Source organism: Papio anubis, chromosome 19 (genome assembly GCF_008728515.1).
Source record: "Papio anubis isolate 15944 chromosome 19, Panubis1.0, whole genome shotgun sequence".
Lineage (NCBI taxonomy): Eukaryota > Metazoa > Chordata > Mammalia > Primates > Cercopithecidae > Papio > Papio anubis.
Window position 1 is genome coordinate 25,860,487 of NC_044994.1, and position 18,339 is coordinate 25,878,825.

General features: G+C 35.0%; 1 protein-coding gene across 14 annotated transcripts in view; it reads right to left on the reverse strand.

Annotated features, from left to right (window-relative positions):
* Window positions 1-267: 267 nt before the first annotated feature.
* NOL4 (nucleolar protein 4) overlaps window positions 268-18,339 on the reverse strand; it is a 383,681-nt gene continuing 365,609 nt past the window's right edge. For all 14 annotated transcript variants that reach the window (XM_021930036.2, XM_003914291.5, XM_003914289.5 and 11 more), the window contains one exon: window positions 268-2,204. In XM_021930036.2, coding sequence (XP_021785728.1) covers window positions 2,011-2,204 — 194 coding nt within the window. In that variant the 3' untranslated portion in view covers window positions 268-2,010. The remainder of the gene's footprint in view (window positions 2,205-18,339) is intronic.

The following is an 18,339-nucleotide window of genomic DNA, read 5'->3' on the forward strand; positions in this document are numbered from 1 at the left end:
GTATACAAAAATATTCTCTAATCATATTTGAATAATCAGATGAAGCAGTCTTGGCTTCCTAATTTCCTTACCCATTCTTGGAATAAATTATTTACTAGAATGAATGTTGAGACCCTGGGGGATCTTAGGATATTCTTGAGAAATAAATTTGCAGTGCCAATTTTGTGCTAAATGTAGGTAGAAAATAGCCTTTTAGATTTTAAAAGTAAATGGCTAAAAATTAAGCATTATATCCCTCAGAAAGTTTATAAGGTTTGACAATCATTGTTTTAACACAGAAATCTGTTTATTAAACCAAACAAAACAGAGAAAATTATACCAGCCCTCAATTTTTGAATTTTCATTTAAATAAGCAAACTCTAAATCCACATCTTAAAAGATGTTTGTGCAGCTATGTATTCCCAAAATACTCATATTTCAATAAGATTTTCACATTATATTCACCAACAGTATCACAAAAGTTTTTTTTGTTTGTTTTGTTTTGTTTTTTGTTTACGTAACTGTAAGGAACAGTAATTCTAGAAACACTAGAAGAAAAAAGCATAGCAATGTCCACAGTTACAAGAAAAAGTGCACATTACTCGGTCACAATCACAGTCATTACTTGAAAAACTATATGTAACAAGTAGATAAGAAATACCACTGATGCTTCAAACTCATGGTCAAAAACTGAATGACATAAATTTTACATGAAATAAGGCAAATTCAGGAATGCACAAAGAATTTGTAATCCAACCAAAGCTAAACAACAGAAAAAAGTTGTACGAGAAGCATGAACGAAAGTACTTCTCCCTAAATATTTTAAAAATAGGCTTGCCTCAGTGCACAAAGAAAACACCACTCATGTGTATCCCACACTATAAAATAAGAAACAAGGATAAAATATGGGGAATAGGAGGGCACAGTTCATTGTAAGTTGCAGCTGCATCCGCTGAGAGTTCTTTACATTATTTTTAGCTAGAACTGAAAATTATACAAATCATATCAGGAGATGTAATGATCTTTTTGGAAACTATTTCTGAGGGAAATGAAAAGAAAACTACACACAAGAGTGCAAATTTTCAGATTGTCACTTGCAACCTCTTAACATTCAGTCATCTACATCCAGTTGCTGCTAGAGGGTTGCCTGGAGACAGCAGCGGCAATCAGGAACGAGCAGCTCTAAGAAACCAAGGTGTGATTTTTTTTTCAATGATATGTCTTGTCTTAACATTAAAAAAATTCTGGGATGAAAACTGCTATGATAAAGTTGCAGTGTTGAGTGGGGTTTTTGAGATCAGCATGAGTGCAGAAATGCAGGCTTTTCTTGGAAGTAGTTCCTGATGTGATGATTGAAAGAACGTAGGCAAGGGTTTTTCCAGCATCAAGTGTTATTTTTGTAGAAAGAATTTGGAAAGAGGAGAAGGCAAGGGATGTGGAAAAGGTACTTACAGTAGATTCTCAAAACAGTTTTCTTTTAGGACCTATGAAAAAGTTACCAAAGTAAAAATGACAAGTTTGAATGAAAAACAAGTTTTCTTTTTATAAAAATTACATATTTTTTTTAAAATACAAGATCCTTTTCATTGTTGTTATATCCTGTAGCAACAAGAAATTTGGCTTTTTTTTTTTTTTTTTTTTGCCAGGTACTTCAGCTTTCAGTCCAATGAGTCAGTAGCAAATTCCACTAATATTTCAGCTGAATCTTGAACTACTGTTTTATACCACAAGCTTCTTCTGTTTTATCCTTGAATTAAGAATAGATAGCCTTTTATGCCCCTGATATTTATGCTGACACACTAAAACAAAAAGCAATAGGCTGGACATATTAAAGTATCTCAAGTACTTCAGAGGTCAGAGTTCCTTTGAAGCACCTTAACACATCACTTATGGATCAAGGACAATGTGGCATAATGGAAGTATTTCTCTTAAAAGACTGCAGTAAGACCAGAAGTATCTCTGTTGGGAAATCAAAATGTCATTAGTGGAAACTGCAAATTTAGACCTCAGTGAATATGGTGGTCATCTGTCTCAGTTCTGTTGTAAAATGAGATTTTCCAGTTCATCTGCAGATCGCAATAAAAATGCAGCTGACTCTCGATATCCTGCAACAAGCTGTCTCACGGCATTGATTTCAGTTGGACTCAGCTGGGGTCTGGAATTTGAGCTGCTGGAGGATCCTGAGCTAGTCGCCAATTGCCTCTTCATGCTGAGATCAGTGGGCCCTAGAAAGAAAATCATCACAAAATTAGACATAAATATTATTTGTTCTAGCATCTTGGATGTGAGCATTCAATAAATTATAGTTGAAGAATTCATGAATTCTTCCACGAGAAGCTAGTGATCTCTTTAATCAAATACATCTACTCTCAGAAAGATTAATGAGCAATGTAATGGTAACTGAGTGGCTTCTCTTTGGACTTCTCTCAGATGCCCGAATCAGCCTCTGGAAATCACCTCTTGCTGCGGAGAGATGGTGAAAACTTTCTTGGAACATGTGTGTTTTGAAAAATTCAATTTTAAATCTGTCTTCCATATGTTGTAGAAGCTTCTCATAGTAGCATAAAATGATGGGAATTACAAACATTTTTCAGTTGTTACATTCATTAACAGATAGCTTAGACCCCATCAATTTGCAATTTTAAAAAAACTGTGATGTTAATGACTTTAGAGTACAAACTAGTCAACTTAGAAAAAAGGAAACTAAGGACTAAATGACTTCAGGAATATGTTTAGAGTTTAACAACATTTAAGTGGCACAATAAGGACTTGACTTAGGTATATTATTATTATTATTATTATTATTCCTTTCAGGCAGATGTTGTTTACCAGGCTGATTAGTATTAAAAGTGTTGACATATTACATTGGAATTTGTTTTAGAAGTGCAATAAGTAAGTGATTACTGCAAACAATACCACAGAGAACCTAGATATTTGGAATACTGACTTAAGTGTTTTTAATGCCGTCTCTGTATTTATTTGCACAAAACACATTCATGTGCTGAAACCTTTTTTTCCTACATATTTAAGCCATCTGGTGGGTATGCTTTTTGACAACATTTTGTAAATTTTTACTTAAAAATTATTTATAAAGGTATTTAAAATCTTTCATTCAGTCATTTGTGTTGGGAAGATACTTCTTTCAATTATTAAGTGTTCACTTTTATAGTTCTTAGCTGACATTATTTACTGTAATTATTAAAATTGCAGTATTAAATTTAAATCCTTGAATAAAACAGTACTAAGCACATAACTAAACATGTGCTCCAAAACTGTAATGATTCTATAACTTGAAAATGTTTTAACAGATTTTTCCAAACCATGTGTAAATTTTCAGATAATGGTATTCATTTCGTGAACTAAAACGAGATGTTATTTTATCCTTTTGGTTCTCCTTGAAGCATGATGGAGATAGGTCAAGACCCAACCCCCTCCACTCTCCACCTCCACAAAGGAGATGAGATGTCCCATGAGAGGGAAATAGCTTCACTTGGAATTTAATTAGAGCAGAGATGAGACTAGCACACAAGAACTCTGACATCTGAGAGAAATGTATTTCCACTTCCGTAGTGGCCTTTCAAAGTTTTGATTTTTCTAGCAGGACTTAGCTTCCATTTGTTCTGCTTTTTACAAAATCATGAGACTGACATGACAAGCTGGAAGAGAGATGTGCGATGCCACGTTTGCAAACAGAAGTTACTGAACCTGTATTGAGGCAAATCATTAACATCATTGAGTTTATTTGGAAAGTTCTGAGTGGATTAAAAAGGCATTATAACAGGAGTAGTGGTCTCCAGATGAACCCACTTTAAGTTTTGTTTTTCTTTATATTTAAGAGGCCTAGTACCAGGATAGATCTTTATAACAGATATTGAAAGGGTTTTCCTCTCAGCTGTGTAGTTATCTAGTATCTGGTTGGCTGACTATCATTATTTCATTACAAGGTGTAACATTTTGATGGTTTTTGCTGTCAATCCAAGTTGATTGACATCCTTAACTAGAAATGAGAAACAGTTGAGGCAAGGGCTCCAATTCTTTCTGAAGTTAGGGAGATTGATTTTATTCTACTCGGCAGTTTGTGAATTACACTCTACCGCTGGCTCAATGTTTTAAGCTTCCAAACCAAGACCCAGCTTTCACTTTCCTTCAGACCTTTGTTAGCACAGGCATAGTCTAGACAAAGCTCTGCCATTTAGAGGCTATTCACACCTCCAAGTTATTATTATTATTCTTTGTCTGGAAGACAGTTGACATCATTATCCTGGCTTCTTTCAGATCTGCAGGATCAGGATAGAGTGCATAAACCAAAACTATAAGGAGTCCTTTAGCTGAGTGTTTGTTATTCATGTCTTCACTACTATGGGGTTGGGTGAGGAATCAAGCTAAAATAAAAATATTTGCAAATAAACAAGATATTTCACTAGTGACCAAATAGCCCTCACTGATTTGTCACTACCATTCATTTCTTCCTCACTGAGTGAATCCCATACTTGACTGGTTTGGCTTAATCAACCCCAACAATATGATCCGATTAGAATGCATATCAATTACAAGTAAAAATTCAAATTTTATAAAGATGCTAAATTTAGTGAAGTCTAGGAAAGTATTCTTGGAGACCTGCTAAAATCTCACAAAAGGCTACTGAGAAGCATGGTTCTGGAAAAGCTGGACCAGTTAACAAGAAAATGACCAAGGATAATGACACAAAAGATACTTCAAGAGAAATGACTTTGATATCCAAGGTTAAAGGCAAACACCAAGGCAACTTGCTAGGTCTACATTTATATAAGTGCGCACATTTTTACCAAAGTGATGCAAACCTGCTTTATGATTATTCTGAAAAGATAAATAAGAGATAAAAGGTATTTCATGCTAACATACAATGCTGTTTGAAAAATTAAGCTCCACATATCAAAACCAATTCTTTATTCATTTTTTTGAGGTTTGAGGGATATTTAAGTTACAAATAAATTTCAGTTAAATGAAAATATGTATTTTCATTTTACTTCTTCATTTTCTTTATTTTATTTTTCAAATTATGAGCTGAACATTTCTCCCCTATTTATGGTGCATTTTTGGTTGTTGTTTTAAATAGACTTGTTTTTGCGATCATATTTTAGTGTCATTTATCCTTAGGTAGTAGGGCCCCTTAGGACAAAGTTTTGTTTTCAGCAGTGTAAATTCTCTTTGAAAGACTACGGCATACATTTATATTTATTAAAAATTAGACTGAAGGTAAGAATGCAAGGCCCATAAATGCAGGCACTCTTTGTGTCTCATTTACCATATCATTCTATGGAGCTGTGTTGGTGCCTGGTACAAAGGAAGCCTCAATAATAATCAGTAACTATTCAATGTTTCTATAATCAATAAATGAGAAGTGCCAGATTTTTCTACAGCCAGTACTTAAGAAATAGGAAATAAGTGATGTTATTAATAACACTAGTTGTGGTTAAAACAAAACTAGTTAGACATAAAACACAATGGTTTAATGTGACTTACTCAAGTAAAGTAACCTCTAATATATGGAAATATTATTATTACCATAAAAGTCATCTAAAATTGTAAAAATGTAATTGCTTGATTACAGTGATTTCCACATGAATCATTGCTGATAGAGAAAAATAAGTTATTGTCCATTTCCTAAATAATCATGTTTTTTTTGCCACTAAATATTACCACGGGTCCTGAGTTGAATATAAAATCATTCCTAGCTTCATACAACCTTCTTCTACATTCCCTTCTTCAGCTAGGACCTCCAATCCCAAGTAATAGACTACGAAATGTCTGGATAACTGGCAATTAATTTAACAGTTTTAAATAAGTGAAGAACATTTTAAATTCATTCTTTACTACAGGGGGTGGTGAAATTTTTAAACAAAGAACAAGGTAGTAAATATTTTAGTCATCTCAGGCCAAGAGGCAGAATTGCCGATATTAATAACATGTAGGTACTTACACAAAAAGAGAGAAACCAGATTTTTACAACATTCTCATGGACAAAATTCAAACTATAACAATTGAGTCTTTTTTAAAAAATAAGGTTTACTACGGAGGAGAGTAAAATTCTTTTTCTAGGAAGGGGCTTTTTTCTTAATTGAGCTTCACTGTTAGTGTTCCCTTTCATCAAAATCAATTGCAAATGTTCGTCTGTTAATAAAGATTTGTAGTGATATTTTATGTGTTTCATCTTTGAAAATGTCTTTTTATGCAGATATGTATTTTCAAATACTTTTATCAGGTCACAACCATATTATTTTAATTGAGCATATTCATCACTTAAAAGTCATTATAGAATTCTATTAGATCCTTCTCCTGATAGTTACCTTTTATTAGGTCAATACATTGCAGATTAATTACTTCCAATTAAAGTTTAAACTGGAAGCTCCTCAACTGAACAGTGAAAAGGAATTTGAAATATGAGAATTTACTTTGCGTTTGCATCAATGTACTAAAATATTGCTGAGTCTGTGGTATGTGCTCAGAAAATATATTCACTGCAAATTTGCATGGGAATGGAGATTTTACTTCTTGTTTTAACTTCTGATAGGACAAGAAGTTTATAAGCAATTTGCTATTACTGTGATTCAAACAGTATTAGCCATCATCAAAATGACTTTACCACAGCATAAGCTTTGCATATAAGTACTGTTTTATCTTGTAATTTCAGATTGAATTCAACAAGAAACATTGCCAATTCTGCAGCAAAAACTAATTTCCAAAACCATTGAGTGTTTACTGATACTGTTTGAGGGCAGTTCTTACTCAGAAAAAATTTAACCTTAGCCCTGATCTGAAAAAAAAATTGTAATAAAATTTTACCAGGAAGCCATCAAACTGCTGTGTGGTAGGACAACTCAGTATATTCAGATTCTATTCTGACAAAATTTCACAGTAATGAACAGGGTTAACTGATGAGAACAAATGAAGTTTAAAGATGATACTACTGTTTTAACCATGAATGAAATACTGAAGTGTTTTCCACAATGCAACTGCTAATGGCTCTTTCAAGGAATAACCATATGCTTTATGTTTTAACAAACTTTGTAAGTATGTCCAAGTAACCCTCTTTGTGCTTCACACCTCTTAGAAAGTTCCACTTCAGATTGTATTGAATTACTTTTTTTGAAACTTTGAAAATATTCTCACCTATAGGTGTTCCATACTCACTATTCATAGAGCCTGTTTGTCACTTCAAGCTTATCATTGACTCCTCCAGTAAGCAACAACAGGGTAGTATTAGTACCATCTCAAATCAAGAGGCAAGGAAAACTACTTGAAACTACAGTTACCTTGTTTGTTAGCTGACTATTTATATTACCAATATTTCAATTTCCTCAAACTTTCAAGCACTGTTCTTGCCATAATGCTAATAGTCTTGAGAAGGCTTATTTTTCTGGACACAATTCTTTAGCTGTTGCAGTAAAATGTGATTTAATAAACTTGCTATCAGTAAATGAAATGATTTTCCCTGGTTGGCTAACAAATTTGCCACTTGAAAACTTTGTTTGTAGGCCATTTCATTTCTTATTTTTGTGATCAGATGTTTAATCAAGGTATTCATGATGATACTGTAGTACTTTTGCCAAAGAGAAAAAAATTGAACTATGAAACCTCAGGATCTTAGCTAAGTTAGCTAATATAGATAAAGTATCCATCCAGCACAATGCCTGGTTATAGTAGATATTCCATAAGTGGTAATTTCCTTCTCCAGATGACTGAATATTTATCAGTGGGCTAAAGATATCTAAAATATCACACTAAATATACATTGTTAGATTCAACATGCTAATGAGTTTCATTTATATTCACAAGTGTGATTACACTATAATTTGCCTTTCTAATACTCTTTTTGATGATAGAATTATAGTAGTATCATAAAATGAGCTGGAGTACTCTCTCTTCTTTTATCCCTTTTTCCTTTTGGAATTGTTTGTCTAAAGTGAAGATTATCTAGCCTTTGAAGCCTTGGTAAAAATTTGTAAAACCATCAGAGTCTGAAATTTTTTAATGGGCAGATTTTTATAATACTGATTCAATTTATATAATGGTTATAGGTTCTTTTGGAATATCCATTTTTGAATTAATATTGGCCAATTATGCTTTTGTAAAACATGGTCTAATATCTCTAAACTTTCAAGTATAATCGCATAAAAATACTAATTTAATACTTTTTAATCTTTGTTTTTTAAAATTTCTATTATATTTCATCTGTCTTTATTCATCTTGTCATATTTTTAAAAAATCCCTTTCAAGAATGTTGCTTTTGCCTTTGTTAGTCTTCCCTATTGCTTCTTTGATTTGTATTTAACCAATTTTTCACTTATTCTATTGTCTATGGGTTTTCTCTGTTTTAACTTCTCAGATTAAATCATTAGTTCATTAACTTTCTATTTTTTCTAATGTGTATGCCAAAATGCTAAATTAGTTATATTCCATAAATCCAGTTATGTAGCATTTTCATCTTTGATAATTATAAATATTTGTCCACACAATGCTATCTGCATGTTAATGATTCTTTGTTTTTTTCCATTTGCTTAGCTGGTCAACATATGTGAAAGAATATGTATTGTTAGATATCTGGGAGTCAGATTCTAGATATAGCTATTAGATTAAATTTTAATTATTTGTTTCAAATCCAAATGTTTTTCTTTTGTATCTTTTTTTGTTTGCTTTTTGTTTTTCTGAGAGACTTGTGTTAAAACTCCATGGCTATCATTATGACTTTCAATTTCCCCTTGCTATTTTGTTACTTTTTCATTTAATTTTGAGGCTTTGTTATTGGGGTACATGGTTGTATTAGTCCATTCTTACACTGCTATAAATATGTGAGGCCAGGCATGGTGGCTTATGCCTGTAATCCTAGCACTTTGGGAGGCCAAGGTGGGTGGATCACTTGCGGTCCAGGAGTACAAGATCAGCCTGGCCAACATGGTGAAACCCAGTCTCTACTAAAAATACAAAAATTAGCCTGGCATGGTGGTGGGCACCTGTAATCCCAGCTACTTTGGAGGCTGAGGCAGGAGAATGGCTTGAACCCTGGAGGCAGAGGTTGCAGTGGGCTGAGATCATGCCACTACACTCCAGCTTGGGGGACAGAGCGAGAATCCGTCTCAAAATAAATAAATAAATAAATAAATAAATAAATAAATAAATAAATAAAATAAAAGAAAATAAATACCCAAGACTAGGTAATTTTAAAAAGGAAAGAGGTTTAACTGACTCACAGTTATGCATGGCTGGGGAGACCTCAGGAAACTTATAATCATGGCAGAAGGAAAGCAGGCATATCTTACAAGGTGGCAGGCGAGAGAGCACATGTGAAGGTGGAACCGTCAAACACTTACAAAACCATCAGATCTTGTGAAAACTCACTACCATGAGAACAGCATAGGGGAAACAAACCCCATGATCCAATTGCCTCCCACCAGGTCCCTCCCAAAACACATGGGGATAATGGGAATTATAATTTGAGAGGAGATTTGGGTGGGGACACAGAGCCAAATCACATTCTGACCCTGCCTCCTCCCAAATCTCACATCCTTTTTACATTTCAAAACCAATCATGCCTCCCTGACAGTCTCCCTAAAACTTAACTCATTCCAGCATTAACCCAAAAGTCCAAGTGCTAAGTCTCATCTGAGACAAGGCCATGCCCTTTTGTCTAGGAGTTTGTGCAAGTTAGTGATTGTGGTTTTTGCCATTACTTTTAATTACTTTTGCACCAACATAATAGTTACTTCCAAGATACAGTGGGGACACAGGCATTGGATAAATGCTTTCATTCCAAATGGGAGAAACTGGCCAAAACAAAGGCTACAGGTCCCATACAAGTCTGAAACCCAGTGGGGCAGTCATTAAATCTTAAAGCTCTGAAATGATCTCCTTTGACTCATGTCTCATATCTGGGGCATGCTGATGCACAGGATGGTCTCTCAAAGCCTTGGGCAGCTCCCTCATGGGCTGGCATTGAGTGACTGAGGCTTTTTCAGGTACATGGTGCAAGTTGTCAGTGGATCTACCATTCTGGGGTCTGGAGGATGGTAGCCCTCTTCTAGGCAGTGCCCCAGTGGGGACTCCATGTGGGGACTTCAATCCCACATTTCCCTTCCACACAGCCCTAGCAGAGGTTCTCCATGAGGGCTCCATCCCTGCAGCAGACTTCTGCCTGACCATCCAGGTATTTCCATACAGCCTCCGAAATCTAGACAGAGGTTCCCAAGCCTCAATTCTTGACTTCTGTACACCAACAGGTGCATCAACATGTGGAAGTCATAAAGGCTTGGGGATTGCATCCTCTGAAGCAATGACTGAACCTTTACCTTAGCCCCTTTTAGTCACAGCTGGAGCTGGAATGGCTGGGATGCAGGGCATCAAGTCCTGAGGCTGCATGTACCAGCAGGGTCCTGGGCTTGGCCCAGGAAACCATTTATTCCTCCTAGACCTTCAGGCCTGTGATGGGAGCAACTGCTGCCAAGATCTCTGACATGCCCTGGAGACATTTTCCCCATTGTATTGGTATTGACATTCTGCTCCTCATCACTTATGCAAATTTCTGTAGGTGGCTTGAATTTCTCCCCAGAAATGCGTTTTTTCTTTTCTGTCTCATTGTGAGACTGCAAAATGTTCTAACCTTTATGCTCTGTTTCTCTTTGAAACATAAGTTCTAATTTCAGATCATCTCTCTCAAGTCAAAGTTCCACAGATCTAGGGCAGTGACAAATTGTCACCAGCATAGCAAGAGTGACATTTGCTCCAGTTCCCAAGAAGTTCCTCATCTCCACCTGAGACCACCTCAACCTGGACTTCATTGTCCACAGTATTATCAGCACTTTGGTCAAAACCACTCAACAAGTCTCTAGGAATTCCCAAACTCTCCCACATCTTCCTGTTTTCCTCTGAGCCCTCCAAACTGTTCCAACCTCTGCCCCTTACCCAGTTCCAATGTTGCTTTCACATTTTCAGGTTATCTATATAGCAGTTCCGCACTGTCTGTGGTACCAATTTCCATATCAGTCTATTCTCACACGCTATAAAGAAATACCCTGAGACTGGGTAATTTATAAAGGAAAGAGGTTTAACTGACTCACAATTCTGCATGCTTGGGGAGACCTCAGGAAACTTACAATCATGGCAGAAGCGGAAGTTAACACATCTTATATGGTGGCAAGTGAGAGAGAGTGCATGAAGGAGGAACTGTGAAATACTAATAAAACCATCAGATCTCATGAGAACTCACTCACCTTCATGAGAACAGCATGAGGGAAACCATTCCCATGATTTAATCACCTCCCAACATGTCCCTCCCTCGACATGTAGTGATTATGGGGATTACAATTTGAGAAGAGATTTGGGTGGGGAAACAGAGCCAAACCATATCAATAGTACCTAGACAATTGTTACCTTCTGATGAACAGTTACTCTCATTATTAGTTAATAAATATTTAATTCCCCCAAGCTTTTGTATTAAAGTCAATTACAGTGGTTTCTCAGTATCCTTGGGGACTTGGGTCCAGGATACCAAAATCCAGGATACTCAAATCCTTTATATTAAATGACGCAGTATTTAGATATAACCTATGTGCATCCTCTGGTATGTTTAAAATCATTTCTCGATTACTTATAATACTGAATATAATGCAAATGCTATATAAATATTTGTTATATTGTATGTTTTCATTTGTATTATTTTTATTGTTGTATTGTTACTTTTGATTTTTTTCCAATATTTTTTATCTGCAGTTGGTTCAATCTGGAGATATGGAGCCCACTGACACAGAGAGACAGCTGTAATGTCATACACCCTCATATAAAAATTCTTTCAATAATTCTGCAAGATTGTATTTTATCTGGGTCACTGCTATCAAAAAAGAACTACATTTTATTTATGCATCCACCTGAGAATTTGTCCTTTAACAAATGGTGGATAACAACAGAACCAAATATGAGATGTAAGTATAAGGTCTTAGAACTCTCCGTCTTCAGATAACTTACCCTTTGATTAGAGAGAAGATTGATACTAGAGTTTAGTGGTAACTATTCGTCTCTTCTGCAGTCTATGTCAAACTGAAGTCATTTTTAAACCAGTTAGGCCTAACTGTAACCCTAATATGATTGTACATTCAAATACTTCACTCCTCTTGATGTCATTAAGTTTACACTTCTCTATTTAGTTAACACTGATTAATCAACATTAGGTTACCAATAAATAGTATACTTCTCTACAAAGTAACAAGTTGCTAAGATACATATTGTACACATACTTAAGAAAATATAAAAAGCAAGATATGTATCAGTGTCAAGGCCAAGTAACTGTTTAAGGCATTATTCAAGGGAGAAAAGAGAACCTTATAGAATGTACTCCCCCACCAAAATTGTAAGACTTCTTTCTAGCAAAGCTAAGGATCAAACATTGACAGCAATTGCAGGTTAAATTAGATCTCCTTCATAATATATTCCTGGACTGATTTGAGGGCAATTTTGACTGTTTACTTAAAAGGTTAATTTTAGTTGAAGACTGTAAATATCAATCTCCCACACATTTAAAAAATTAAGTACTGCAAAACTCAAATCTCTTGTATCTGCTTTTTCTAAATTCTAAATTTTTACACCAATTAAAACATTTTAAAATCTTCTTTTCCCACTGTCTTGATCCATTTGTGTTTTATTTCATTTTTCTGATCTAAATTGACCTTGTTTAAAAAAAGAGAGAAAAATTTCTGTTGAACATCTCAGCACTTTTGTTTTTTATCTAAGGGAGTTTTCTACACAGTCAATTTAAAGAGAAGCAGTTACTTGCCACATTGGCCTTTCTAATCTTTCCTCTACTTTCATTTGCTAATTCCCAGTACTCAGCTATGTAAACTGCCTGAGTTTGTCCAGTAAATGACCTTTCTACTCAAGCTTCAAATTCAGTATTTTGTGGAGACCTAACTAATCCTTTGATAAATCACGGGATAACCTAAAGTGAGAATCAGTGTCCCAGCAGTTTTAGAAATTTGTGAAGGGAAAGACTCCTAGCATGCTTCTGTTTTCAGGCAATTTTTGGCTTCTGGGGAAAGACACAAATACTGCAGGAGAGAGAAGAGTTACTTTTTAACTTAAGCTGAACAAACATACTACATAAGGGCATAATGATTTATTATATCATTTGTTTATGTATATATTTACATACATGTATACATTTTCAAATAACAGGAAGCAATCCCTAAAACCAGAAAGAATAAAGCATCAATTTATTATTCTTCAGAGAGCCCATGAGGTCAAAAATATCACAATTGCTTAGACCATTGGGTTCTCCGGCCACTGCTAAAGAGAAGAGAATCTTATGATTTGTGCTCCCCCACCATCCATAATTTAACTTCATTTCTCCTGTTTCAACAAGCTGACAAATAAACTAGAAAAATAGTATTATTTACAGTTTACTTGTAAATACCAGGGGGTTAATCCTTTGCCTGAATTCACATAGCTTGGAAGTTTCTACATTAAGATTTGAACCCAGATTTTCCACTTGCTAATCTTACTATCTGATAGCTGTGTACTGCATAATTTTTGTCTGTATATTAAATGATATTTCATCAATTGGAGATTAAACTTGTGTTCAAGTTCAAACTCATTAGTAAATTTTTACTATTTTCTTGAGTTATCAGTGCTCTAACAAAGCTGGAACATTTAATTTACATCTTTAAAGAGTCTTCAAATATTTCTGGAAATAAATTGAATAAACACAAATGTACAGATAAATTTTACAACTGACAGTAAAAAATTGCAGCCTATTGATTTTCTGTTCCCTTAAAAGTGAAATAAAATAAATTTGTAAAATAATAAAACTGTGTAGTATTTCCTCAGGGCACTTTGGAGGTTCTCATCATGTCCCTTGCTTACCACAATTCATACTAATCCCTAGAAATTCCTGGGAAGTTAAGACTGTAACATGTCACACACACACACACACAATTCCATATATATGATCAGGACTCACTGCAGCCTTGACCTTCAGAACTCGAGTGATCCTCCTACCTCAGCCTCCCGAGTATCTGGGACTACAGGCCACGCTACTACACCTGGGCACCTGGGTTTTTTTTTTTTTTTCAGAGATGGGGATTTGCTATGTTGCCCAGGCTGGTCTTGAACATCTGGGCTCAAGCAAGCCACCTGCTTCAGTCTCCCAAAGTGCTAGGATTACAGGTGTGAGCCACTGAGCCCAGCCTGATTCAAATGTTAATCTCATACAGACACACCTCACAAACATATCTAGAAGAATGGTTGGTCATTTGTTGGGCATCTTATAGCCCAGTCAAGTTGACACATAAAATTAACCATCACATTTGTATACTCTATTTAGGAGAATTCCCTTACAATATCCCAAAGGGAAGGTATTCTAAATCACATTCAATGTTTTGAGATAATTACTAAGACATGTTCACTATAACATAGATGCCTGTTATAACAATACAATATTTAATAGGAGTTGTGTTTTGTTCTGTATGCTTAATGGTCGTATGAAATATTTTAAATTCCTGTATTTCACACACACACACGCGTGTGCATTTATCCCAGAGTGATTAAATTTGGTAGTTTATTCCACTCCTTTAAAAACAGGACAACGGGCCGGGCGCGGTGGCTCACGCCTGTAATCCCTGCACTTTGGGAGGCCGAGGCGGGCGGATCACGAGGTCAGGAGATCGAGACCATCCTGGCTAACACGGTGAAACCCCGTCTCTACTAAAACACAAAAAATTAGCCGGGCGCGGTGGCGGGCGCCTGTAGTCCCAGCTACTCCGGAGGCTGAGGCAGGAGAATGGCGCGGACCCGGGAGGCGGAGCTTGCAGTGAGCTGAGATCGCGCCACTGCACTCCAGCCTGGGCGACAGAGTGAAGACTCCGCCTCAAAAACAAAAACAAAAACAAAAACAAACAAAAAAACAGGACAACGAAAATCTATAACAGAAACACTGATGCCTCATGAGGTAAGATACATGAATTAATGAAGAATTAGCTCCTCTGGAATTGAGTTTACTAGTAATTAACAATGAAATTGATAGCTGATAAGGATACTATAATATATTAGTATTGTAAAAATCCAATACAACCCTCAGTTTAGTCATTATTATATTGGAAAATATTATTTTAGTAAAAATTTCTTAAGGTGCTGTGAAATAATTTGTCTCACTGTTTTAAAGTACAACATTAAAAAAATGGTCCTCTTTTTGGCAATTTGCTTCTTCCGATCACTATCAATAATCTTACAAATATGTAGGTACCTATGATATGTCATCTGTATTCACATATTTTAAATCCCTCAAATTTTAAATTTTAAGTAGATAATAATTATAAAAATAATCTTATAGCACATAAGATATTTATATAGAATACTATGAATATAAGTTCATATTTATAAGTTATATATTTATAGGACAAAGTACACCTGATATGATTTAAGTTTGATCCATTTGTTTTTAAACTTCTCAGAGACTGTTCTGTCTTACTTTTTGTCAAATGAGACTCAGCAAATTTTAATCCACTTACATATTAAGATGATGTGTGTTTTATAGACAAGTAATTTTAATATTTGTTGCTTTGGAAGTGGGGATGAAATTGGGGTGGGTAGATCCTGCTACCTCTAGAGTACCTTTTTGCTCTTAGAGTCTAATAATTTAAGGTAAGGAAGAGAAAAACAGGCTCTAACTTTATAAAAGAATAAATGATGGAAGTCTAGCAAATAGTAGACTATAATTAAGTTGAATCACTAAACTAAACCAAAGGTCAGCAAGCATGGATATTCTGCATATTAAAAAAAATCACATTTAATCTACAATCATCCAAAACTACAAACATAAGATTTTTTTTTATGTTATGAAACTGTGACTCATATGAAATATAGAGTATTTACACTGAAATAGCTACTTCTTTTATACTATTAGTCAATAAGCCATGAAGGTAAAATTACAATTTTAAGGAATAGAAAATTTTAAGAATCTGTACTTAGATGTAGACCGTGTGTGTCTGCTTTCTCTTAGTGATTTCTTATCAAATATTTACATTGCTTTGTCAAACAACCAGAGGTTTAAAATAAGGCACAATCATTTTCATGAACCTAGACAGCATATTTTCTTGAATATGATGAAAGGCAGGGTTGATGGATTTCCATTAATGTTAATGCCTGTCTCCTCATTTCTCACCTTTGTTATTCAGTTGCTTAGAAAGCAAATTAGTATTTTATTCAAATTTATTTTTAATTAGCATAAATTGTATGTATTTATCATGAACAACATGAGGTTTGAAGTACACATACATCGTGGAATGGTTAAATCTAGCTAATTAACAAAAACATTACCTCACCTAGTTATAATTTTGTAGTGAGAACATTTTACATCTACTCACTTAGCAGTTTTCAAAAAGGGCATTATATTAAGTGAAATAAACCAGAAACAGAAAGACTGATGCTATATGATCTCATTCATATGTGGAATCCAAAGAATTTGCTCACATAGTGGAGAGTGGAATGGTGGTTGCCAGAGGCTGGGGTGAGTAGGGAATATTGGGGAGATGTTGGCAAAAGAGTGTAAGTTTACAATTAGATTAGAGGAATAAGTTCAAGAAATCTACTGTATGGCATAGTTAATGCCGATATATTATATTCCTGAAAAAAACAAATTAATATTTTACAAGAAACAGAAGAAATCATGGGAGCAGACCATAGTCGGACAGAGTTTTGTATCGAGAATGGCTTTTAAAGGATGTAAACATGGAGAGCTGAGTATATTATAAATGTACAAAAGGTATGTCTGATTTGAAAAAACACAATGAAAATAAACATAGTATGACCTCTTTTACAATTATGGATAAACTGCTCATAAATATGCTTTCAGGAATAAAATGTGAAAGAAATTATTCTTGTAATATTGTCCCAAAGAACACAAAAGACGTAACAACATATATCACCAGAAATAGGCACCACCAACAACAAAAAAATCCTAAATTCAGAAGACTGTACAAGCTACTTTTAGATCCATTCAGAACACACAGAGGATTATATTTCCTAATGGATTTAAATTATAAGAAGTAATTTGTTTCTCTCTGTGTCCATTTAGATATTGGCCAGAATGTTCGTCAATCACACACTTAATTTTGTAATCAGTTTTAATTCTGAATTTTAGTGAGTGGACCAAATAACAACTCAGGAGGCAAAACTTGCACTGTGTGGACCCACATTTAATGTATCTACTTCCACTAGTTCTAGCAATTGTTCGTGGATGAAAAAAGCATTTTCAGAAAAAGCATTTTTCAGTGAGTTGAGCCAAATGACATTTAAAAATTAACTTGTGCCTTGAAATCACAAAAGAAGATGTTAGCATAATAATTGTCATCATGCTCAAAGGTTGAAGATTTTATGAAGAGGGGAAAACGAAGGCACATTTAGCATGACTACACTATTGGAATGATTCAAATAGACAGACCCAAGCTCTTTAGTGGAGGTAGGCAAATGCAAACACGCTTGGTTCCTATTTCTGGAAGGTCCATCAGTACCCGAGCCCAAGAAAGGGTCATGTGGACAATGGCTAGCTCAATGTCCATATAAAGAGTGAGATTTCTGACTTCCTGAAAAAGCAGAACATTCTGAGTTCCCAGGAGAACCCCTTCCTAAGTGGCAGAGGGCTGGTGAGACCAATGATATTTAACTGGTTTGTTCAGATAGCTCCCCAGAGGATGTGTCAAAGTTCAAAGGAGGCTGTTTAAAGAAAACAACCCAAGTCAACCATAATGAGCCTATGTCACCTGGAAAGACCCTAAACAGTTTACTAGCAGACTCAAGAAGGAAGGTCCCAGGATACTTTTCATTCCTTCCCTTCAGTGAGTAGGCACAACAAAAAATTCCCAAGAGGCTCTTAAGAGTATGTAAAGATCCATTTTACTGTACAGTTAGAGAACAGGCTTTTAGGAAGCTGCTGCCAGAAAAGCCTGATCAATGTTGAACTATAAAACCAATTACAAGTGCTGGATAGTTCAGGGAACACACAGGGTCACTCACCTCCCTTTTCAGAGCCTTTCTTGGAGGCTTTCTGCCCTGCAGTAAACCAGTGAAAGATGTGAGGGCTCAGCCAGATAAACTGAAAGATGCTTAATTATATTTGCAGATAATTTTTCACATAATTTTACTTTCAATTCTTCAGCAAATGATTAACATAATTTTAAATCATTAAAATTTACAAATAAGCATCATCTCTCGGAATCTATGTATCTCTATATATCTGTATAAATAATTCACAATCTCAATCAAATTATAGGTCATTATCATACTATTTGTGGGAAATCTGGAAACAAAGAATGAGCTCAGTGTCAAAAATGTGGTCATATTTAA